Source organism: Vipera ursinii, assembly GCF_947247035.1.
Source record: "Vipera ursinii genome assembly, chromosome: 3".
In the NCBI taxonomy this organism is placed as follows: Eukaryota; Metazoa; Chordata; class Lepidosauria; order Squamata; family Viperidae; genus Vipera; species Vipera ursinii.
In genome coordinates this window covers 68,513,880-68,540,214 of record NC_139516.1, presented here as the reverse complement: position 1 = coordinate 68,540,214, position 26,335 = coordinate 68,513,880, and the positions used below count along the sequence as shown (strand labels likewise).

Here is a 26,335-nt window from a genome sequence, read left to right as displayed (position 1 = left end):
TACTGAATTTCTCATGAATTTAATTTTCTAAAAAAATGTCTTTGATTCATTACATTCGAAGGGTTGAAGTCCTAGGACTCATTCTTAAACTTTCATCTGCACTTTTTAAGTTAATTTAGTTCCTTGTAAGCTGCTTTTATTTTTGCCTTGCTAGTCTACCTTTTTCTTACTGGGCCTCAAATCTAGCTGGATGACCAGGAAACACCTAAGCCCACCAAACAACATTAGCAATCAGATTGAGATACTGCATTTTCATTTTCTCCAGCAAACTTGCTAACTTTCACAAGATACAAGCAACTGCTGAAACGGATGAAAATTTTACATTGACTTTAATGGAGGGAGGGTCAGCTTCAGAGGAAAATAATGCCACTAGGCTTTTAAAACTAAGTACTATCTTTGTGAACATTAGTAAACTATACTGCTGTATTACATTTTCTTAAAATTTTGTTAAAAGCGATTTCATATAGTGGCAGTGGTTATACAAGTACTGTATGTACATGTGTGTAAACATATATTATAAGTATTGTTCCCAGGAATTTTAGATACAACACTTTAAATAACATACACTTGTTCAGATATTTTCATTAAAAAAATAGGCTGTTTCTCATACCTTCATGCTCAGCAACACATTCTCATACCCAGAGATTTAGTCTGTTGCATCAATAATGGTTGGGTTTCATTAAAATAGGGCAGGAAGAGTTTTTCAAGAGTTAAAATGTGAATATAGCAGTGAAATAGCGCCCTCTAGAGGACACAAGGCTGAAGAGTACTTGCTGAAATCAAAGCCACACTAAAATGAAGCTACACAATCAAGATTATGAGTAGATTTCATCAATTTACCTAGGTAATTTTTGCTGAGTATTATTTAGCCATAAAGATATCCAGTTTTTCATTCATATGCATATACGTTTGTTTTGTTACTTTAAAATAGGGACTGGGTTGGTCAGTTTAAAGAGTACAGCAGCCATTTTTGTTAGATGCAGGAGAAAAGTTACTTCTATCTTTATAGAAGCTTAAAATGTTGATTCCTAAAAAATATAAAGGAAAAAAACTATGCATCCTTTAGCAGAACTTGAGGTTGGTAAGACAGGTTAATATGCTTGCCTTGCAGTGAATACAGCCAGGAGTTTCTCATATGGGTCAGAAAATTAGGGGGTTCCAGACTATGAGTTAGTGGTGTCCATCTGCTGCTGGATTAACATTTGTCGTGGGTACAGATAATGGTGGCTGTGGTGATGAAGATGATTTATCCTGCATCATACTCACAAACGTCCCCAACTGGCTTCAGAAAGTCACCTCATGTGGGTAGGAGTAGCGGATGTCTATTAAAAGAGAATATAGGAAGCTCAGGATTGAACTGTTGAACTGTCATGATGTTACCTATTTCAGGCAATGAAATATCTGCAAACAAGGAAGCTCAGAGAGCATCAGGCACTCCAGAGGTCTATTAGAATATTGTTGGATATAACTCATCCTCTTCTTGTTTTCAAACAGCACTAGCAGCATTGCCCTATTTACAGGGGTCTTCAAACTTGGCCCTTTTATGACTTGTGGACTTCAACTCCCAGAATTCCTCAGCCAGTGTGCATGGCTGAGGAATTCTGGGAGTTGAAGTCCACAAGTCATAAAAGGGCCAAGTTTGAAGACCCCCTGCTCAATTACCATAGCAGCAGCTGTGAATTAAGAAACATTCTCATATTTAAAAAAGGTTAGCAACACCACATTCTTCCTTGGGGAGAAAAAGTGCAATTAAACAAAAAATACAATTCAAAACCAACTGGACAAAATAAAAACAACAACAACAAAAATCCCATTTGCAGTTTAATTCTGCGCAAAACTAGCACTGGCTGGTTTAAGCATGCATCTCAGCTAATTTTGCCCAAGATTAGTTTGTCAGTTTTAGCATGAAGTCAATGAAAGCCCAGATTAGTCCATAGCATTTGCCCAATTCCCCCCCCCCCCCGGTATTAGCATCTCCAATAGATTGTGCTGTTAGTTTTATTTAACAAACTTGCTGCTTGCCTGTACAGTGTTCAGTTTTCTGAGTGATCCCATATGTGCATATGGAGCTCTGTTCAGCTTGACACTTTGTTCCTCCCACATCCAATACTGTCTGTGGACCCTTTTTAAGCCTCATGATCCTAGGGCTCATAAAAAGAGCCTGCAATAAAATAGGGCCTATAAAAATGTTCGTTCAAAATGGAAAAGCCTGGTTCTGCTCATAGGCCTCTTTGTGTGTAAAACCAATTTATGATTAACAGCTCTTGAGGTCTTTTTTTAAACTTGGAATTGACAGAACTCTGATAATCATCTCCTTCAAAATGTTTAACTATTGCCTTGCCCCATTCAGTGGCACTGTCCAAGTAGTTCAAAGAGCAGGAAGATACACACAGTCACTTTGAAATTATATAATTATGGTACAGTTGTTTCCAGCGATCTGGATTAGATCAAAGCCCATTCATATTTGGTTTTGCACAAAATGGGCTGGAAGAAAGAAGCTTCCCACAGAAGGCAGAGAAAAGGAGACAAGAATTAAAAAAGAACTCAAACTTACTGCTCATAGAGCTGGATGCTGATTAACGCTGATGTGGAATAGCCAGTTTCCCTGGAATATTGGTGCAGAAATGACATTCTTGCCAATTTGCATCAGTGATAATGCATTTCATTAACTAAAAAGGAAAAGTTGTGATGCGATGTGACTTTTGCACATGAAGCCAACATATCTTGTTTTCTCAGTTATCCATTCTTTTGTACTTTGCACTTCTGGAATTCCCTCCCATAATAATGATGAGAGACTCCTGGAAGCCTGGCTGAGAATGTAGTATCTTTCTTTCGAAGCTTTTGTGACTTTCAAAAAACCCTTCTGTTTGATTTGCCCTACTGTATCGTCAGAATTGTTTTGTCAGCAAACGATGTAACTCTACAGTTACTTCATACTTTGGAAAGCAGTTTACACTATCTACCCTGCCATGAATAACATTAGCTTGTGCAAAACGTAAATGAATTTCTGCCCGTTTGATAAAATCATCTCAGGTTTAACGGTAGAATAAATGTCCAAGGGCTTGCTTGCATTTGGACTTCTTTTATATAAACAGGGTATTCGGGGAGCTGTAATTCAGGCCGTCAAAGGCATTTTGCAATGCAAACATGGTAATAGTCAGTTTCTATCTGAACTGCATGGGGTTTTCCCCAGCCAATGTCTGAATATCAACAAACAAGTACTTTTTTAAAAGAGCAATAGAAGTAAAGACTGTTGTTTAATCTAATTTTGCTTGGTCAAGTTTTGTAGACCACATAACAAGACCTTCGACTTCGTCCTCCCATTGTTCTTCATTTTTGCTTTTGTCCATCCTCTTGGATTCCACGGAAGGCGTTTTTAAAGATCTAGATGCTCCTAGATAGTAGAAGTAAGACAAAATGAAAAACGTGACTACATGAACTATAGCAACTGCACAACCATAGGGACACACAACACATTAAATTGTGTGCCTGTGAATGCAGATGTGAGTGGGAGAGAGGCCATTTTGTAGCAAGTGCAAGATTTGTCCTGTAGAGAAGTAAGTTTGTTTGTTAGCATTTATAGCCAAATGATATAGTTATTAGAAAACTAATATGTGTTCCCCCACCCTACTTCTAAAAATTTCCAAGACCCCATGATCACACAGAAATCTGATTATGAAGTACGTTTTGATGACATAATACATTGCTTTTTAACTAAAATATTTCACCAAATAAGTACACTGGTAGGCATAACACTGCTATTTGGAATAAATAAAATAAAGCAAAACTATACCCAAATCCCAACGTTCTCTCCAAAGAGGGATTAAAACTGTGGCCGCATTTTCTGTTCTAATGATCAGTCCTACACGTTCTGCAGCCTTCAGTGCCCTGATTAAATAAATAAAAAAACAGATTCCCGCAGACTGACAAATTACTGTATTTTTGATGCATGATTGTATATTCTTAGGGCAGTAATAAAAGTAATCAGGGACAGTTCTAATGACTTCACAAAGGTTACTTATTACTGCTTATTAATTATTACTGCATACTTAGTTGCAGCCATAAAATCATTAGTAAAAGAAATTACTAATTTACGATTTACATTGATATTCAGTTGCACACATGGCTAAGATAACCTATAGCACCTGTATTTCTGCAATACGTCCTACCTGTGTTTAGTACCCAAAAACCACCAGTAACATTTGTGGGTGTGGAAGGCTGAAAAAATTCAGAATGGTAATTATGTCATTTGATGGTTGCGCTCATGTTGACATGTTGACCCATCCCAGCACAACCACCGAAGTTCATGGAAATGACATTCGGCCTAACAAATTGCAAATGGCTACTAACCCCTCACTCCTATCCTTCTGCAAGAGCCTTGATTGGCCTCAGGCCCAAATGGGGGAGTTCTACCCTGAAGGTGCTGCTAGATTGATGTTAGATTCCCCCTCCCCCCCCCCCCCGCTCTCTGCTCTCCACCCATTCATCTTTTTGGTTATCATGTTGATGTATCTAATCTCACTGTGTTCCTTTATCACTGTTTATTTTATTGTTCTATTATTTTACTTCCATTTACATGCCTATAATTTTTCTTCCTTCTTATAATTATAAACCATCTGGAGTAGCACTACAGTAAGATAGGTGGCAAGTAAATTTAACAAATAAATAAATAAACTGAGTAAACATGGACCAAAGAGCTTCCCATTTCTTTTCCCGCTCGGCTCAAAATGGCTAATAGTTTCACAGCATGATTTCTGAAAGTTATTTCCCCCTGAATCGGTCTTTTTAAACTTTTTCCTGGAGTTCCACTATTCCAGAAATTCTGCTACATGGGTTCAGAGCCAGGGTATTTCCAGGCGCTGGGATCCTGTACAAAGAGGAACCATCAAATAATAAATGGTGACTTTCTTTCCCAAATGAATTTACCTTCCACAGATAAGATATTATCATTTTATCTTCATTTGTTGTGATTCAGGGTCAGCCTGTGGGTTCGGCAGTTGGGTCGGACAACTCAGAGGAGGAGGAGGGGGTGTTGAAGAGCTTGCTGATGATGGCCTTGAGGCTCCGCAGAGCCCTCAGCCGGGCCCCTCCCACTTGGTCACGACGGAGACCCAGCTGTGTGAGCCTGACAGTGTGGATGAAGATGACCCACAGCTGGCCCTGTTCAAGGACGCCCGACGCAGGAGGCAGTCAATCAGGAGTAAACAGAGGAAGGCAATGGGGCAGCTCGGAAGGAGGCAGAGAGAGGCCACGCCCTGAACTGTATTTAAAGGGAATGTGTGGGAGGGCTGGTTTGCTGAAGGCAACCACTTGGATAGTTCCTGTTTCATAGCTCCTGTTTCATGGTTGGTGTCTTGTCTTATGTTAATAAATTTGGCAGGCTTTATTCCAGCCTCTTGCCATTTGTAAAGGGGTTGTCCCTGCTTTTGCTGCAGGGCCGGTAGCAGGCTGGTACAGAACATCAGTATAGGTGCCGCTTTAACATCTATCATTGCAAAGCTATGTTTTTCAATGATTACAGCATTGTTTTAACTGATGCTGTTGGTTGCCCTGAGCTCACTGGATAAAAAAAATGCATTATTAAATTACATCTATATAAACTTTTATAGGTATTATGTATGGTATAAAAAAGGGTAAATAGCATGCTGCTCTTGTTCTTCCTGGTTTATTATAGTTAGAAGGATCAAAGTAAAACCATGAACTGCATAGTTAACATATTGGCTTAGGATCCCATCAATGTTTACATAACATTAAAAATGTAATATTAAAATAAATATGTTGAGGGGATTTGATCAGGTAGAGAGTGAATTAGGATCAAATCATGAAATAAATTTATGGAGGATGAGTGAATTATTTAGAAGGAAGGACAAGATTAAGAATTTGTGTTTGGGTAAAGCTACTGAGAACCTCAAAAAGAGACAGATGTGGTGCATGGCCATTGGTGATACAAGGATGATTTGCAAGGAGAAAAAGATGTGGAGAGGAACACTGAATGAGTTTGGTTTAAAATAGATTTAGTTACATTACTTTTTCTTATGTCTTGCCTTTAATTTTTTTGACTAATTACAGTATATCTTACCCTTTTTCTATGCTCTTTGTAATTGTTGTTTATTCCCAAAGGGAACAGTGTAACAGATTGTTTGAATAAATAAAAATTATAACTTGGTAGTTGGGTTGAAATGAATCACCAACAGAAGATATCATCCAAACTGTATTTTTATCTCTCTTCATTTTTATAATCACAAATTATTTTTTCAATACATGGAGACAAACAACACACAAAAAACGATACACAAAATGGTAGGATGGTGGGTGGGCTTTCTGCTTCCCTCCTCCAAATGAGGTTTTTCCAAGAGTTTCATGAGTTCAAATATACTTACTTGTTTATCAGGGTAAAAAGGTCTATTTTCAGTTATAATATACTACTGTTGGTGTGTACAGAAAAATTGCAAGCTTGTCCCAAAATTAGTTCTCCTGTCTTACCCGAAGTTGGGATTGGGATAATGCATTGGCCTGTCCAGTTTTCTAACATTAGCTGTTTCTTCTGCTTTTCAATGCAATCAGAGACAAAAATGTCATGTCTGAAATTAAAAAACAAGAAAATTAATATAACTTCAGAATATAGCAGAAATATAAGCTTATTTACTACACGTTCAGGAATAAAGCCAACCTTATGAATAGCTTTCATACAGGGAAAAATATTTCAGAATGCAGAAATGAAGAAGCTGGAGACTTGTTTTGCAACATATTTTACACACCATTTAGAAAAATTTAATTTAAAAAAATTAGGAGAAAAAATACCCATCATAATAACCGGCTTTCTTAGAGACTTTCATTGTGGATCTACAGTACACGAGTGTGCCTTAGCACCTTGCAACAATAAAGTGGTAGGAAAGGATTGTGAGAATAATTGTATTCCATTTTAATCCAGTTACAGTTTATGATTCTATGCTTATTGTTAGTCTTTATAAATTCTCAAATAACACATTAAAACCTTTAAAATGCTTTTTGTATGAAATCATGCTAGAAAGAATCATGTGTCTCTAACAATTTTATTGAAATTATAAAAAAAAGTGATGACATTTTTATAATTTGGGACGCTGTTTGTAGAAAACAAAATTGATTTGAGTTATTATAACTCCCAATTTGTTGCCAGAATTTGCTTCTGGCAAAAAAATAGTTAAGAAGAAGTGCTAGAAAGGAGTCCAGCTATTTGACACATCCCTTGAGTGGCTTAATAGTTAAGGTGCTGGATTAGGATTCAGGAAACCTGGTTAAAAACTGCCCTCAAGATACAGCATATTTGGGCCAGTTGCTATCATCATGCAGTTGAGGGAATCAAACTGGACGGGAAACACAACATATATTGCTTTCAGCAAAGAAACGGTTCCCATAGGAATAATCACAATTTAATTAGGGTATAAAGGATTATGGCAAGGATGGGCAACTATGGCAATTTTAAGAGCTGTGGACTCCAACTCCCAGAATTCCTGAGCCAACATGGAATTCTGGGAGTTGAAGTCCAGAGGTTGTAAAATTGCCATAGCTGTCCACCACTGGATTATGGGGACGGGAAAGGAAAGGGAAAGGAAAGGAAAGATTACATCATATTTACACTCCATTAATAACACACACACACCACCGCCTGTTTTATTTTTCACACAGACAGAAACTCTCATTTCCATTCAGTTGTCTTTCTTCATAGGTACCTTCCTCAGGGCAATTTGTAATTTGTAGATAATTTCAAAATATTTTATACTCTAATAGTGAAATATAAATAATGACAGTAACCAATAGAAAAAAAATGATATTATGAAGTAAAAACCTAAATATATTATAGAGATTAAAATAAATACGGCAAAAACCTCAGAGAAAAGGAATTCACAGAAAAAAAGAGACAAAAGAATCATATTGTAATTACAGATAGCAATATAAAATTTAATAGCAGTAACACTTAGACTACTTAATAGCAATAGTAATGGCACTTAGACTTATATACCACTTATATACCGCTCCATAGTACTTTATAGCATTCTATGAGCAGTTTACAATGTCAGCATATTGCTCCCAACAATCTGTCCTCATTTTACCGATCTCGGAAGGATAGAAGACTGAGTGAACCTCAAGCTCAGTTAGGATCAAACTCCAGACTGTGGGCAGAGTTAGGCTGCAATACTGCATTCCAACTACTGCACCACCAGATAAGATAATAATCTTATCATTGAGACCATATAAAAACATATTGCTTCTTGCTTTTGAAGTACTGGGACTTTTCAAAAACAGATTCGTGCCCTTGATCCATTTCATAAAATGAGAAGTTCCTTCTGTAAAATTATCCCCTTTGCTGGGCTTGGTGGAATTCCTGAGCTAGCCCTGGTCTTAAAATTACCATAATTGCCTACCCCTGTTCTAGCCTGATTAGAATTTAGCTACATTTTCCTTGGAGTTGAATTAGCGCTTTGTTGTTTTAGATTGGGGAATATCATCTCACCTTGCTGGATAGGTTGTCTTCCAATCTAAGAAGACAAAATAATGATGGTTTGGCATATTGTGGTCTCACTTTGCCAGAGCACTACCTGCTTTGGAATTTTGATAAAACCCTGCTGAATTAAAAGCAGGGGATTTAGGATGTAGATATCCAAATGTCACACTCCAAATTTCCCCTCCCTTTTTAAAATCACAATTGTTCCTCCTCCATGGACTATCCCCAAATATTTCTTTAACATCTTTTATGCTCCACATAGATTATTATTTACTTGTGACAGTTTGTTTACAAGCTTTGGCTGAATTACAGATTTTTATTGTAAAGGTTCAAATAAGCACTGCTGTTGGAAGTCTTAACTTAGCCAAATATTTGCTTTCGCTGTGTGATGGGTCCATGCATATAAAAACTACAATCTGGGGAATCCTTATTTGAGGGAGGAACGAAATAATTTTACAAAAGTCTGTTTTCAACCACAAGATGGCAGTAAAAGGTGGGCCTTTAACTGTCAAAAAAATCATTTTTTGCTCAAGCTTCAATGAAATTAGTACCAAAAGTTGCATTATTTCAAAGCTTTCTCAAAGAAATCTAGCCTATTCTTGTTCTTTGCTAATTTTTAAAAAAAGTTAAAAATGGAAAAAAAAACCTCATAAAAGAGACTGCTAGTTTTGGAAATGCTTTCTTGGCACACATATATTGTGTGGCACGACATAATGAAGCAATTATCAAATACATGAAACAAAGAACTTCTGTTAAAGAGAAATAAAACGAGGAAGTTGTATCCAAGGAAAAATTAACCCTTTCAACTAAGAGAGTCTTGTTCAAGAGAAAAACGAACCAATTTTGCCCATTTTTTTTTATCTGATTGGAAGCCCAAATTAGATTTCCTAAGGTGTCTGGCAGTTTGTAGCAATATTGTTGGGTGAAATAGCCACTTGTGTATGAAATAACTGGTTGCAAACTTTTTAGTATACTCTAAAATAAATTGGCTATATTGGAGGGATAATTTACTATAATTATTCAGCTTCAGTGATCAGTAACGCTATGATTCTAGGCACACAGAGAACGTGACATCTGCTGTATATGCCTGCTTCTTAGGCTGTCTCCTTCTTCTTCTAGAACTATGGGCCTCCATCCATCTTCCCTAATCCCAAGGACCACATACATTTGTTTTCTGGGAGACCCTGAGGACAAATTCTCCCCATAAATATATACAAATCCCCAGTGTAGAAATGTAGGGGGTGTGTGTAAACAGGAAGCTTTATGAAGGGAAAGAAAGTTGCAACACAGAATATGTACCCTCACCCTTGAAAAGGTTCAGCCAGGTTGCTAATAGGTATAGGGTGCAGGGATTGTACACACCTGGTTTAAAAGATCTGCAGTGACTTCCAGTTGTATCAAAGTTCAATCCCCATTTCTGAATCCTGATTGGGAGCCTGGATTGGATCTTATATTCAGGTTCATAATACACATGAATATTTTATGTTTCACAAATTGATGCTCTGAATAAAATTATTCTTAATCATATTTTCTGGAGTTTCTATTGTAACTCCAGTAAATGCCTCTACTTACAGTAACTATAAAATCATAATTTTCATTAAAAAGGCAGGTTCTGTGAAAGAATAATAATTTGAATCTGCATACCTTTTACTTAACACATTTATTTATTTATTTAGGGGATTTATATGGCTCACACTGACTCTGGGCAGCATGCAAACAATAACAAACCCAATATATATATAAAAATAAAAACAATAATCCCTCACAGGCAATCAGCAGACAATCAAACAGGCAATCAAATGAGCCACTTGACAATAAATAAATAAATAGTTATGTAATAGTTTAAGAATCAGCAGAATATGGTATTGCAGCTAATGTTTAAAGGCATTCGTTTAGATTTTTTACTGATGATTTTTCACTTTGAAAATAAATCTATAACTAAATATCAAGAACTTAAAATGGATAAAATACTCATTGAACATCTTTCCTGCCATAGCTGTATACATGTGATTTTTCATCAGATACCTACAAATTTTCATCCCAGGAGCCTCTGTTCACATTCTCTGCCATCCACTTGTAACGGTTTCCTATATACTCCGGATCTTCAAACACTGGAAGGACAATTCCAAGTAAATTTCAAATTGGAATGGTCACATTCCATAAAAAAAATGCTAACTTTCTAAACAAGCATCTGAATTCCTTAGATCTTCCTGTATGGCATCCAACCTGAAGGAGTCTTATAATTCACTTCAGTAAGCTACAGGAAGGACATAGATATGACATAACACAAACAATCTTACTGCATGGTAATGGTTTTCAAGGCCCTACATGGCAGGGGTCCGGAGTACCTCAGGGATCACCTGCTGCCGGCATCAACTTCCCTCCGCCCTGTGCGTTCCCACAGAGAGGGCCTCCTCAGGGTTCCACCGGTCAGAGAATGCTGTCTGGTGGCCCCCAGGGGGAGGTCCTTCTCTGTGGGCGCCCCGGATTTATGGAATCGGTTGCCGGTTGAGCTCTGGATGGCGCCCGACCTTCGCTCCTTCCGGCGCGATCTGAAGACTCATTTGTTTGAACAAGCCGGCCTGGCCTGATGGGGGATGGATTGGGATTTTATTGTTGTTGTAAATATTTTTACCTATTGTTTTAGCCCGGGCAGTTGTTTAATTCTCTTTTAACTTTTGTATCTTTGTATTTTTATATGTTTGCCCTGTTCACTGCCCTGAGTCCTTCGGGAGAAGGGCGGTATACAAATAAAATTATTATTATTATTATTATTATTATTATTATTATTATTATTATTATTATTATTATTATTATTATTATTATTATTATTTATATGAGATTCAAAAATCTGCTGGCTGACACCACCTGCAAAGATAAGGCAGTTGGTCCCTTAGGAAAGAAAGAACCACTGATAACGCATCCACCAATAATAGACTGCGAAGAACAAGCATTGTTGCAACTTAAAAATTCAAACATGTTTATTTATTTATTTATTTATTTTATTACATTTATATACCGCCCTTTCCCGGAGGACTCAGGGCGGTTTACAGGGTAATTAAAAACCAAAAATACAAAAGTTAAAAAACCAAGTTTAAAAAAGATTAAATGTTGAATGTACGGGAAACAAAATATCAGACTAATGCACTACAGACATGAACAGAATGCTGGCAGAAAGTCAGGCAGTGAGGAGGGATCCAGTGGGGAACTAGCCTTGAATCCTTATGCAGCAGCAAGATAGACTGACCCCACCCAAGTCCCATGGAACCTTATCTGTCTGTTCTCAAGGAAAGCAAGCAGTCTGGAGAGATTTCCGATTTACAGAATAGAACACAATAAGAAAGGCAGCTTTGTTTCACATGTGGATCTGGTTGCTTGTGCCTAATAGTCAGTACATTACAACACCCTAAGTTCTTGGAAAGAACTGGATGGGAATACCAATGCCAGCTGGCAGTTGGGATTTCACATTGATGTGCACATAATAATACTAATGGTATATAATTCCATATACCCTTTTGCCTAGTTTTACAGTACAATGGAAATTCATTCTCACATTTATGGAAAAGCTTTATTTATGTATATATTGGATCTACAATATATTTTTAATCACACTTAAGTTGTATTTAAATGTGTTTTTTGTAGTCAATATAGACATCAAAACCGAAACAAACTTTACTAAGAAGTTAGAAGACATTCACTGTCTACACAATTGTCACTTGGCCAATATTCAATAGGTATTTCATTAACTTAAATTGTTAAAAACCGTATCCTTCTACTATCCATTCATAAAAAAATTCCAAATTGCTTCACAGTCCTATATGCACATAATCAGAATTACTGTAGTCTGTCATCATTCAACTTAATGTATGCGTTGCTCGTTTTAATTCCTTTTGTATATAAGCCTTTGGGAAAGAGCTGTAGCTGAATGATATAACACATGCTTGGAATAAGGAAGATTTTGAATCTGACTAAGAACGCAGTTTTATTTGTGCATTCAAACCACACATAGCCAGAGGCCATGGGGGGGACTTAATGATGAGTTCAACTATGACAAATCAGATGCTGCCTGACTTCATGTTATGGCAAGTTATATTAAGCAAATTTCACTAAGAATAGCAGCTCTCTCAATGTATAATGCCTACTTGCTCCATGTACCCATCATCCATTATACCCATTATATAATAAAGTCTTTAACTCGCTACTGAAAATGTAGTTAATCTAAAACAATGTAATTATAAGGTTTGTGCAGAGACCACCTAGGACGCACCAAATCTAGTGATTCAATGTTCAGAAAATAGCACGTTCCATCTCAGGTTGGTTTGGAATTGACCTTTCTGATTCTAGAATGTGATTCGGAAAAGTCAAAATTTAAAGTTGCAAGAAGATTTTGTTATTTTTTTTATTAAAAGCAAACAAATTCATCTCCTCAGAAGTGTGGGTACGGGCCGGTGCTTTCTCTTGATACTTTAACTAGCGTTCAGCCATTGTGATTTAGATCTGTTTCTCTGCCTGTCATTTCCTCTCCTGGGCACCCATTTTTTCCAGGATTTCTCTAGAAGAGCAGACTCAAACTTGCTTGTTGTACATTTTGTAGAGACCTAGGGTGTTGCACAGCAAGCCTAGGACACAAAGTCCTGTGAAGGACATGGGAACTACTTCAGGGAGAGGAGCAGCCCATCTTGCTGAATTTTTCAACAAGAGTGAGGCTTGGGAGGAGAGAGCTATATAGTTGGTCCTCCAAGGCTTTGTAGCACCGAAAATACTGTGCCATCTGAAAATAGTGTCTGCTCTCAAGGTTCAGGGCAGAGCACTGCTTCTGATATTGTATCAGGTATTCTCCACCTGGAGATAAGGCCTAGCCAGGGAAGGACCTCTCTGCCAACCAAGGAGTGGGAATTGGCGGACAACAGCCTAATCAAGGAACCGCCAACACTAACAGAGCAAGCCACCTGCATAAAAATAGAGAGCAAATTGCCACTCCCTTCTAGCACTGATGATGTTACCTAGCTGGGTAATGAAATGTCTGCAAGAAAACGGCCAAACTCAGAGAGCATCAAGGACCCCACTGTGGGATGATAAGTAGGTGAGTAAGCAAGATTTCTCTGCTAAGCAAAGGAAGGAAGGCGGGACTATGACAGGCCGAGTGAAGAGAAAGTGACCTAGAAAATGACAAAAGGGAGGAAAATCCACATGCTCCAATATGGGAGAAAAAGAAAGAGAAAAACAGGTTTGCACAGCTTTAAATGGGACGGGCTTTGCTCCATTTTAGTAATAAAACCAAATTTGGTATTTTGTTTAATGAGAATACTGCTAACCAAGTCACCAAAGTGAAATGCTGTTTCACAGTCCTCCTTCGCAAATAGCTGTGTTCCACAACAAGATTTTTAAATGTAATAAATGTGTGTGTGATGGCATACCAGGAATCTTTTTTCATTTTCTTATCTTTTTGACTGACTAAAGCTTTTTATATCTCCATAAGAAAAGGTTTCAGTGTTGCATTCCTCATTCCTAGTTTTGAACTAGTCATTATGACATTCATGATGATTTGAATTTGAGACCTCTGGAATATGCTGCCTTCTTTTTAAAACAGCACAATTCTGCCTTTGCCCATAAGAAAAAAATCATAAAATTCCTATATATATACTGTATAGCAATACTTCTATTAGCAGCAACCACATTGTCACACAAGATTAAAGGTCCCCCCCAAAATAATTTTCTTTCTGAAAGTCCCTATAGGCTGCAACTTCCATACTGGGGGGCAGGGAATCATCATATGAAGGATCTATTTGATTTATTTACATTTTGTGCAAAATTAGACCTGTTCTTTTTAATTTAAAAAAAAACAAAACATCAACTTACCTGGATGTTTAAAATCTTCAGCAGGTTTTGATGTGGCAATTTTAAACCATGTTATATAATATTCTTCATATGATACCACTGTTGTCTTTCTGAAAATATACATTTGGAAGAAAGGATTATCTGTAGCTAGCGTATGGAAATACTTATGGGGCTAACATATTTCTGCAGAACATTTCACCAAGAAGAAAGAACAGTGGTTTAAAGGTTGAAACTGCTTCCAATTTCAGTACAAATAAAAGAAAATCCAACAGATTACAATGATTATAAAAAGTTCATACTTTCCTGTGAAAATGCTAGGTTTATGTAATATATATGAAAAACCTTAATACTTTGTTGAAGCACCTTTTGATTTTATGATAGCATTCAGTCTTTTGGGGTAGGAGTCTTATCAGCATGGCTTGGGAACCTTTGCCCTCCTAAGATTAAAATGTATTCTATTGCTCCTTGGGGTGCTAAAATCTATAGGCATTATTTATTTCATGCTGGATGTATTTTGTAAAAGAGAGTTGTACGATTACCGGTAGGTATGTCATACTAAATGAGCCAGCTATTTGATAAAGAAGTCAAAGAGAACTGTGTTTATGCTTGCAATTGTTCCCCCCTTCTCTTCTGTGTGCTTATTTCTGATTTCAACAGACATTAATGAGACTCTGAAGAAGAAAATGTCAAGCATGCTATTGTATGAAATGACAAAATTCTAGAGCATAATCATCACATTATTCCTGCTTTATTTGAAAGCCTTGCATTAATTTCTCTATCTTTGGCTGTTGCTGTCCTGTTCAATGTCAGCAGCAGCTCATCAAGGACTTTATAACTTTGCCTTTCTTCGAAACTGTGAGAAATTGTTCTGCTATGAACCCTTCTTTGGCCACCGACAGCAACACTGATTGACACATTTTTACTTTCCTAATACCACCAGCATTAAAGATGTTTGGTCTCCCAGCCTCTACACTGCTCTATCATATATAGGTAGTCCTCTTGATCAATCACTCGTTCGCTGACCATTCAAAGTTAGGATGGTGCTGAATAGAATAGAGTAGAATAACAGAGTTGGAAGGGACCTTGAAGGTCTTCTAGTCCAACCCCCAGCTCAGGCAGGAAACTATACCATTTCAGACAAATGGTTGTTCAATCTCTTCTTAAAAACTTCCAGTGTTGGAGCATTCACAACTTCTGGATGCACGTTGTTCCACTGATTAATTGTTCTAACTGTCAGGAAGACGTGCTTTTCTTCTGCGACGCAGAAAATGTAGATGCTGCTGTGCCCGCTGCACCAGTGTCTCACTGTTGAGCAACCAAGCTCAATGTTTTCATATTGTGTTGGAGGTTGTAAGCTATTGGCATATAATACAATGTCAGGAATGCCCAATTAGCTAGTTCTTTTGGTTAAACCTTTTTTGAAGAGTTTTGGAAAATGTTATGTAACAGTATTTTATAAGAAATCCTGCTGATATACTTGATGAGATATTGATAATTATTGGCAACATTTCCTATGGCATATACTATACATCAGTGTGGTATAGAAATGATTACCTTCCTGTAGTTAGATACCACGTTTGTTATTACATAACTCTCGAAAATTACAATACATACTTCACTGGATCACTGATATTAACCGTCTATCTCAAAAACTGATATAATATATGGCTTTGAAGAAGCATATAATATTGGGGAAAGTTAATTGAATATGATCAGTTTCTTATTGATATTAAAATGTATTTCCTATTATACTACCTTTTACTTTTTCAAATGAACTTGTAGATAATATTGAACATGGATATCTAAAATGTTTGTAGTTCTCCTTAAGATAAAACATGTTTGACTTTCTTTCTTCTAAAATTAAAAAAATCTTTAAAGAAGCGAAATGGTTCACCATAGTTAGATATATTTATGTGTATATAAATATGTGATTTATTCAAGTTAAAATGTATTTTTTTAAAATGTATTTTTGCTTCTTTGATTATCAGGAAGGCCAGCTGCTAAGTTACTGTTTGGGATCAGTTATATAAGTGACATCTTGCCAATTCTCAAAACTAAATCCTGGCCCATTTCCATGTATGATTCCAGTGTGCGCCAGTTTGAAGTCCAAAATCTTCTTTCAGTTCATGCCCAGATTTTGTAGGCCTCATAAAATGTAATGCTTTATGTCTATTTTCCATATGATACTAGACAGGCAAGACGGACAGACCATTTTTTGGTGATGCCACACCAAGCAGTATTTCTCCAAGCAGAATTGCCTCTGATATATTTCTGGAGCAATAGAAGATCTTGTATTGAGATTGGTTTTAATTTGTTCTGTTCATGCCATGTTTCCCCGAAAATAAGACTTGGTCTTATATTAATTTTTGCTCCAAAGGATGCATTCGGGTTTATTTTAAGGTTAGGTCTTATTTTCAGAGAAATACGGTACTAAATGTGTCCATCTGGCTGACAATCTTAACTGGGGCTTATTTTGGGGGTAGGGCTTATATTACGAGTGTCCTGAAAAATCATGCTAGGGCTTATTTTCCAGCTGGGTCTTATTTTCAGGGACACACTGTATTTATGGCTTTATACTGACACTGCTAGAAAATTTTACTTCCTCATGAAATGCTGCTTTTCAAAGCACATATAAATTATTCAAGTATTCAAATAATAATTGATAGCATTACAACATTTGTGAGCTTAACTGTATGTCATTACCTGTGCAAGCTAGGTTCTTTTGATTTTTCATAAAACTTGGTTGAAGTTGTATCCCAATCTTTGGTAATAGCTGGACAAGAAAAGAAGTTTTAAAAATGCCTGTTTGTTGTGAATATTTTATAGTCCAATACTGTAAAATAACAAAGACTTTGTTGCGCCACATATAATTGCAACTAGAAGATTCCAGCGGCTTTATTACCAGTAATGAAAAGGATACTTTTAAATATGAGGTGAGTGCTGAAATGCTATTGTTGTCACAACAGCAATAGGATTAGTAACTATAAGGAGATATAGTTACAATAATCTAAATTATACAGACTCATTATGTGGAGATAACACTTTATTTGATCTTACTGGCAGAATAAGTTATTAGCAGTTCTAATGCTCATGAAGCTCTGGATCTAATTTCACAGTTTTGGCAGCCAAGACCTTTTATTTCTGGCTCAGCTGTGTGGTTACCTAAAAGCATATACTGTACAGGTGGTTCTTGACTTATGACCGTAATGGGGCTTCCCCATTATTGTTGTAATGACAGTTGTAAAGCGGATCACCCACGAACCAAGCCGATTCTATGACCTCTTTTGTGGCAATCGTTAAGCAAACATGATGGTTGTAAAGGGAACGTGGCAGTTGTAAAGCAAACCCCACTGTCATAAAGTGAAACCATTGTTCACTGTGGGCTGTTTTTGCCTAAAACTGGAAGTAAATGCCACTCTTTGGCAAAGATGTCATAAACAACAGTCACATGACTGCAGGATTCTGCAAGTTGCTGAGCGCCCAACATGCAGTCACAGAAGTGTTGGAAGGGGGCAGCCATTGGAACTTTGGAATTGGCTTGTAAGTAGTCACAACTTTGAACAATAGCTAAGTGTAAGTCGAGGACTACCTGCATGCATGTGTATATATGTACACATCTCCCTCTCTCTCCTCTGACTGACTGCCTTTACTGGACCAGAGTGGTAGATACCAATGAGAAGAATTTCATCTTGCAGCTCAAGTTACATTGCCAATGATACTAATTAAAATTTATGACAGTGGATATAAAATAGTGTTTTTTTAAAGAATGCAATTCAAATAATTTCTTCTAAAACTCCCCATAGTGCAGAAAGAATTTATCTACAACTAAAAACCTAAAGCGCAGGCATTTATTACCTTCGAGTTGCTTGCTATTTGTGACACACTGTACAACTCTTTCTCTGTATAGCCGATAATTGTTTCTCAGCATTTGAGCTGCCTCCAGGTTCACTGTATTGTTCAGAACAGGATTAGACAACAAAACCTGCATGGAAAGACATGCATACATCAATCTGCAAAGCTTTATTGATTACAAATTCAACCAGCCACAGGTAGTCCTCGACTTGTGATCAGAACAGGGTCCAAAATTTCCACTGCTAAGCAAGACACTTCTTTCATGAGTTTTGCATCACTTACGGCCCTTTTTTTTGCCACAGATGTTAAGTCAGAGGTCTTCAAACTTGGCCCTTTTATGACTTGTGGATTAACTCCCAGAATTCTGGGAGTTGAAGTCCACAAGTCACAAAAGGGCCAAGTTTGAAGATCCCTATTTTAATTGAATCTTCTCCCATTGACTTTGCTTCGGGGAACCCAGTGGGAAGATTACAGAGGGTGATCACATGACCTGGGAACAGTGCAACTGTCATAAATACATGCCAGTTGCCAAGCATCCATATTTTGATCCTGTGACCATGGGGATGCTGTGACAGTTGTTAAGTGGGATAACTGTTTATAATGCACTTTTTTCCAGTGCTGTTGTAAGTTACAATGGTCACTAAATGAATGTTTGCAAGTCGAAGAGTACCTGAAATTTAACACTATTTACAATAAATGGCTTTGTTGGGGTAGCCATGGCAGTTAGAAGGCATGAATCCTGCTTTTCATAGAGATAGAAAACTTACAGAAGATCGATACTTTTCTTTCCACTCTACTCTAACCTTGGCTGTGTAGCAGACACAAATTATGAATATATGGGAAACATGAAAAGCATTGAAGGTGTAGGAGCAACGTTTCGACGGAATCCCATCCGTCATCCTCAGGCTGGTGGCTTCAGCTTCCTTCTTCTGGGAGAAGCATGTGGTGGTGGCTGTTTGTTCCTCATATATACATATACATATATATACAGTCATGGCCGAAATTGTTGGCACCCCAGAAATTTTTCCAGAAAATCAAGTATTTCTCACAGAAAAGTATTGCAGGAACACATGTTTTGCTATACACAGGTTTGTTCCCTTTGTGTGTATTGGAACACAACAAAAAAGGGAGGAAAAAAAGCAAATTGGACATAATGTCAAACAAAACTCCAAAAATGGGCCGGACAAAATTATTGGCACCCTTAACTTAATATTTGGTTGCACACCCTTTGGAAAAAATAACTGAAATCAGTCACTTCCTATAACCATCAATAAGCTTCTCACACCTCTCACCCGGAATTTTGGACCACTCTTCCTTTGCAAACTGCTCCAGGTCTCTCTTATTGGAAGGGCGCCTTTTCCCAACAGCAATTTTAAGATCTCTCCACAGGTGTTCAATGGGATTCAGATCTGGACTCATTGCTGGCCACTTCAGAACTCTCCAGCGCTTTCTTGCCATCCATTTCTGGGTGCTTTTTGACGTATGTTTGGGGTCATTGTCCTGCTGGAAGACCCAAGATCTCGGACGCAAACCCAGCTTTCTGACACTGGGCTCTACAGTGCGACCCAAAATCCTTTGGTAATCCTCAGATTTCATGATGCCTTGAACACATTCAAGGCACCCAGTGCCAGAGGCAGCAAAACAACCCCAAAACATCATTGAACCTCCACCATATTTCACTGTAGGTACTGTGTTCTTTTCTTTGTAGGCCTCATTTCATTTTCGGTAAATAGTAGAATGATGTGCTTTACCAAAAAGCTCTATCTTGGTCTCATCTGTCCACAAGACGTTTTCCCAGAAGGATTTTGGCTTACTCAAGTACATTTTGGCAAACTGTAATCTTGCTTTTTTATGTCTCTGTGTCAGCAGTGGGGTCCTCCTGGGTCTCCTGCCATAGCGTTTCATGTCATTTAAATGTCGACGGATAGTTCACGCTGACACTGATGCTCCCTGAGCCTGCAGGACAGCTTGCATTCCTTTGGAACTTGTTTGGGGCTGCTTATCCACCATCTGGACTATCCTGCATTGCAACCTTTCATCAATTTTTCTCTTCCATCCACGACCAGGGAGATTCGCGACAGTGCCATGGGTTGCAAACTTCTTGATAATGTTGTGCACTGTGGACAAAGGCAAATCTAGATCTCTGGAAATGGACTTGTAACCTTGAGATTGTTGATATTTGTCCACAATTTTGGTTCTCAAGTCCTCAGACAGTTCTCTTCTCCTCTTTCTGTTGTCCATGCTTAGTGTGGCACACGCAGACACACAATGCAAAGACTAAGTGAACTTCTCTCCTTTTTATCTGCTTTCAGGTGTGATTTTTATATTGCCCACACCTGTTACTTGCCCCAGGTGAGTTTAAAGGAGCATCACATGCTTGACACGATCTTGTTTACCCACAATTTTGAAAGGGTGCCAATAATTTTGTCCAGCCCATTTTTGGAGTTTTGTTTGACATTAAGTCCAATTTGCTTTTTTTCCTCCCTTTTTTGTTGTGTTCCAATACACACAAAGGGAATAAACCTGTGTATAGCAAAACATGTGTTCCTGCAATACTTTTCTGTGAAAAATACTTGATTTTCTGGAAAAATTTCTGGGGTGCCAACAATTTCGGCCATGACTGTATATATATATATATATATATATATATATATATACACATATACATACATACATACATACATACATACATACATACATACATACATATATATATATATATATATATATATATATATATATATATATATATATATATATATATAAGGTAAAGGTTCCCCCGCACATGCGTGCTAGTCGTTTCTGACTCTAGGGGCCGGTGCTCATCTCCGTTTCAAAGCCAAAGAGCCAGCGCTTGTCCGAGGACGTCTCCGTGGTCATGTGGCCGGCATGACTAGACGCCAAAGGCGCACGGAATGCTGTTACCTTCCCACTGGAGTGGTCCCTATTTTTCTACTTGCATTTTTATGTGCTTTCGAACTGCTAGGTTGGCAGAAGCTGGGACGAGTAACAGGTGCTCACTCTGCTACGCGGCACTCGGGATTCGACCCGCCAAACTGCCGACCTTCTGATCGACAAGCTCAGCGTCCTAACCCACTATATCCTCAAAAGCAACTTATGAAAACAACTAAAGGAAACTATTTAAGGAAAAAAAATAACAATTTTACTGGATTAGTGCAAATGCCTTGTGTGAGCGTATGCTGCTGTGAAGTTCCCAGTATTACAAAAATAAACTAAGTCTACTTCTCCCATAAACAAAAGAAAATTAAGAAAAAAATTGTTCGTATTATTCTTTCTTACCTGGATAGTAAGTAAAATACTAGTCATTGTGAAGTTAGTGTTCCATTTGTTAAGGTTATCTAGAAAATCCACACAAGGTCTCCCAGATTTTGGATCCACTTGGATAAAAGACAAATACATAATGTTCAAACTGGAGCTTTTCTTACTAATATGCTAAATTCTGCACGTTACATTCTACTGTAATGAGTTATGTAAATTTTAATCTCTACAAGAAAGATTTTACAAAATTTTAACATTTAGCATATGTGGTTTTTATTTATTCTGAATATTTTATATTACAAAAATATTGATTCATTATTAATTTGATATAGTGCATTTACACCAAAGCAGATAAAAATCAAAATTATGAAAACAATATAGATAGAAACTATAGATAGAAACAGCCACATAAACTATGGTTATATGTAGCTGTTATATTACTCTGGAAAACAACCCAGAGAACAACAAAGAAGAGCAGCAAATTGTTTTTGATCAGTTACATATGAAAGACACTGTCCTTAATAACACGCTTACCATTGGGATGGAAAGGAATAGTGGTGAATGTGATAGTTGGGGGCATTATATTGTAGTCTTCACAATATTTCAGTGACAGCTGAAGTTCAGCACCTAGTATAATATATAAAAATATATAGGCATTATATTGTATGCCAGGTAGAGGGAGCCTGTAAATATGAATTCACAAGTGTTATTTGACTTAATTTTACCTCACCCCCCTCCAGATGAATCTCAAAAGCCTCTGGAAACAATCCATTTGGATTTCTAGAAAAGTGACCTTTGGCATATCTTGTAAGGAGGAAGGTTCATCAAAAAAAATAGGAGGCGCAAGAGAAAAATAATTTGCCTGATTTCATCCACCACTTGCTTCACCCATTTACCAAATGGCATGAAACGCAACTCTCATTACAATAGTGTTTGTCAACCCCAACAACTTTAAGATGTGGGGACTTCAACTCCCAGACTTCTACCTTAGTGTTGCTGAGATTGAGAAACACTGCATTAGGGAATGGTGGTTCTTGAAATTAAGATTGTCTATCCTTGACTCTGGAAGGATTTATACAGCCTAAAATAATGTGTATTTGTTGGAAATGAATAGACTTTTCTTCAACAGTAAACAGTATAGATTGAAGTCTTGCAAAAAACATCTATTTTGATGCAAACAGAGGGTGCATACATTTCAGTGCCCCTAATGGCATAAAACAAGGTTGCCTTCTTATGTTCTTATTTTTATTCCTTGCTACTTCCACCTTCGATATTTGATAGTTCAGTATTTCCATTATTTAAGTATTCTATTCTGTAACTTCAACTTCAATGAGTGCTTTCTGCACTCTCTGATTTCATCCATGTTGTTTAGGGAGTGCAATACCACTGTACATTGTAACATTTCTAGGAAAAAGTAGCCACCTTCCCATAAGGTATCCTTCAGCCCTCCAATTTCAGCTATCCATTCCATCCAATTGTCCTCCACAGGCATAATAGAAATGCCCTAAAGAAAGAAAAGATAACAAATGGTTTTGGCTTCAGTGAGATAAAAGTAAAATAACTCATGACAACTCTGTAGACACTAACAATAATACAAATGTGGTTTGCAAATGCCCTTTTGTCATATAATTTTCTAACTTTTCTGCCTACCCTTCAGCCTTGAGGTTTCCTTAAGGTTTGCTATGGGTTCTGCTTGCAATTTTTCTAAACAGTCTTTCTGTTTCACAAGATCTCCCATCCTCCATTTCCTAATCAGACCTATTTCTACCCAGCATTCAAGCCCAGACAAATTTTGTCAGAAGATTGCACTTCTTGTTGATTGACTTATTCATGGTTAATGGATATCATCTCTCTTCCTCTTTCTGGTCCTAGAGAAATGATTGTGCATTGATTTATATACATTTTGATATTGTTGCGATCATATGACTGTTAGTAGTATAGCACAGTCTCCATGCTAATGATAGGTAGTGCAAAATAGCCGAAGAATTAAATTACTTTTAAACAGAATTCAACTGAAATAGAACAACATATAAAACCAGGTTGTATCAGAGAATGGCCTCTTAGTCATGTCTGGTTCTGCCCCCACCTACTGCTAGCTTTAGACTTAAAAACTGAGTAATTGCCAATTAACTATCCCTGGGGGGAAAAGGCTCTTAAAAGGGAAAAAGAAATGCTTGCCAGCTTTGAAGACTGATAGAATAGTAGAGAGCAGATCCTGAAGCTCTGACATATACATATATTGCCCTGTACACCGCCCTGAGTCCTTCGGGAGAAGGGTGGTATAAAAATAAAATAAATAAATAAATAAATAAATAAATATACGTATTATTCTAATGCAGGGTTGATGGTCTTGAGTCTTATAAGCAAAATAGAAGACATTAAAATGATACTGTTCCATAGGGCTTTTGGGGAGGAGAACCCTATTTCTATGAGGACTTGTTATGGATAAGAGTTATTTTATTTGCCTGTTTTCTGTTTGTAAGATTGTAAGCCACCTTGGATGCAAGGAACAGGCAGCAGACTGATGCCCATGCTAGAAAAAATAAGGAATAAATTCTACTCACAAATATATTTGCTTGCTTGAACTCCACAAACTCTCTTTCCAAAAGTAAGAAAGCTCTTGAATGCAACATGTTCTCAGGAGCCTCTTATTCTTCTCTTGTAGTTTCACTCAGACAACAATTTTGCATTCAAGTGGAGCCAGCAGAATGAATAGGTAATTGGGGAAAAGTGGCAGGAAAAAAAAATACTACAGGATTTTCCCTTTTTCATGTGGAACTGAAATGGATTTGAGCCTAATAGTGAACACCTTGCCAACAAGCCTGAGGCTCACCAAAAAAGAAAATTCTCTATACTTCTATTTGAAGGAGTAGGCAAAAAAATATCTCCATTCCTTGCTTTTCACAGCTGAACTGCTACAAGCATAGCCTTTGTAGGAAGGATGGAGAAGCATAGAATGAAGCAGGCCAGGCTTTGTGTACAGAGAACGTAACCAAGCAACCAGTTTTTCCTCAAGGGAGACAGTTCCCTGTCTTAACTTTCTTCTCCCTTTCAACCAATCAGTGTCACTTTTGCTTTCACCCTTGTGTCGAACACCAATCGTGACAGCTCTTCCATTCAAACATTGAAACTGAAACCCAGGAAGTACTCAGCGATGCCAGTCGAAGCAAAGGTGTATTTACTTTTCGGTCAAGGAATGCATCTTATCCGAATAACACTTGGCCATGAGATAATTATAGGAGAAAAATTCTCACATTGCTTTCCCAGTTAAGTAGGCAAATTTGGTCTGTGGAAATTTACAGAAAGAGCTGCTGACCACCATGAGAAAATTGGTTAAAGAGAAGCAAGATGTAACCTTGAGATGCTTGTGCTACTTATTAAGGGATGAAATAAGCATTTAATGTTTTAATCACTATATAAGATGTATATATGATTTTTTTTTCAGATTTGGAGGACTCTGAGCTTTCTGGGCTCTTCTTGAAAAGATTCTGAATAATAAGCTAGAAGCTCAGCTAAGCATTTCACTCCTCCAGCTTTTACTCTGGAATAGTTGCTACCTCCTGATTTTAAGTTTGGAATCTGCAGCTTCCTGGGATTTATAATAATAATTTTATACATATAAGTTCTCTACACTTACCAACAGTAACTGGGACTAGGACCTCTGTCACTAAGCAGTACAGTCATAAGGTGCAATGTCAAGTGACCTTGCTGCTTATGAAAATATGGCACTTCCAGTTGCTGTCATTAAGTGAATCAGTAGGTTGTTAAGTGAAGACCTCACATTTGCCATTTGTGACCTCCTGCTGGCTTCCTCATTTACTTTGCTTGTCAGAAGCCGGTAGCAAAGGTCACAAATGGCAATCAGAATGTTGCAATCTCGTAAGTGAACCGATCAACTTGCCCAGTTTGTAATCACAGTCATAGAGACTGTGACTGTGCTCCACAATATCCAATGATATAAAAAGGCTTCATTCCTATTGATATCACTATATCATTGAAGGCATCTCTTATAGTAAACACATCTGTTGTCTCCTTCCCGTGATGAGCCCTCAGGGCAAAAAGAAAGTGCTCTGTATCCAACTGGCCTCTCTCCTTCTGTGCTTGGAATATAAATTGTATTATGTTCATCTAGCTCAGATATCTTTGCTGCTTCACATAGAGGAAGCCAATTCCCTCAGATACATACAATGTTTGGTCTCACCTGTCATTAACACATTGTTACATGACAGAGAATGCATATATTTGAAAAAACGTACTTATTAAAATCAAATCAGAAGAATCACACATTTTTAGGGAATTTAATAACATAGAGGTTGGGTGTTGCTTTACTTGTTTGTTCATTTGTTTTTTTTTATTTCGATGGCCACCCATCTCAACAAGTGTCTCTGGTCAGTGCACCTCTTAAGAAATAAAAACAATTAAACATTATTAGAACTATTAAAACAGTACAACCTAAATATATATGGCACCAAGTAAACCTGTTAATTATAAAAGTTAATACAGCCAGGAAACAGGGATCTTAAAACATTTGGGGCCCATAACCAAATCTTTATGGCCTTATGAAAGGTCAGCAGGGTCAGGGTAATCTGAAGGGAGAATATTCCAGAGGAGTCATGTCTTCTGGTTCCTGCCAGCCAACATTCCTTGGCTGATGAAACTTGCAACATGCCTAATCTGCCTGAGTGAATTGGATGGGTAGAACTAGGAGAAGATGGCCCCTTAGGTAAGGGCCATGAAGGACTTTAAAGATATTAAGCAGTACCTTAAATTGTACCTGGAAACACAATGCAGCTCGTGAAGGGTTACATGTGTCAAATACCCAACACCCTTTACAACCCATGCAGCCACATTCTGCAACCAGTTGAAGCTTTCGAAGGCTCTTCC

General features: G+C 37.5%; 1 protein-coding gene across 1 annotated transcript; it reads right to left on the bottom strand.

The window, feature by feature from the left end:
- Positions 1 to 3,257: 3,257 nt before the first annotated feature.
- UBE2U (ubiquitin conjugating enzyme E2 U) lies at positions 3,258 to 24,084 on the bottom strand (the record flags this gene model as incomplete). The annotated part of the gene is made up of 10 exons (XM_083357948.1): positions 3,258 to 3,394; positions 6,484 to 6,581; positions 10,512 to 10,593; positions 14,342 to 14,430; positions 17,024 to 17,093; positions 18,176 to 18,302; positions 21,473 to 21,570; positions 21,986 to 22,078; positions 22,874 to 22,955; positions 24,016 to 24,084. 10 exons carry the CDS (start codon positions 24,082 to 24,084, stop codon positions 3,258 to 3,260), a joined length of 945 nt encoding a protein of 314 aa, XP_083214074.1.
- Positions 24,085 to 26,335: the final 2,251 nt, after the last annotated feature.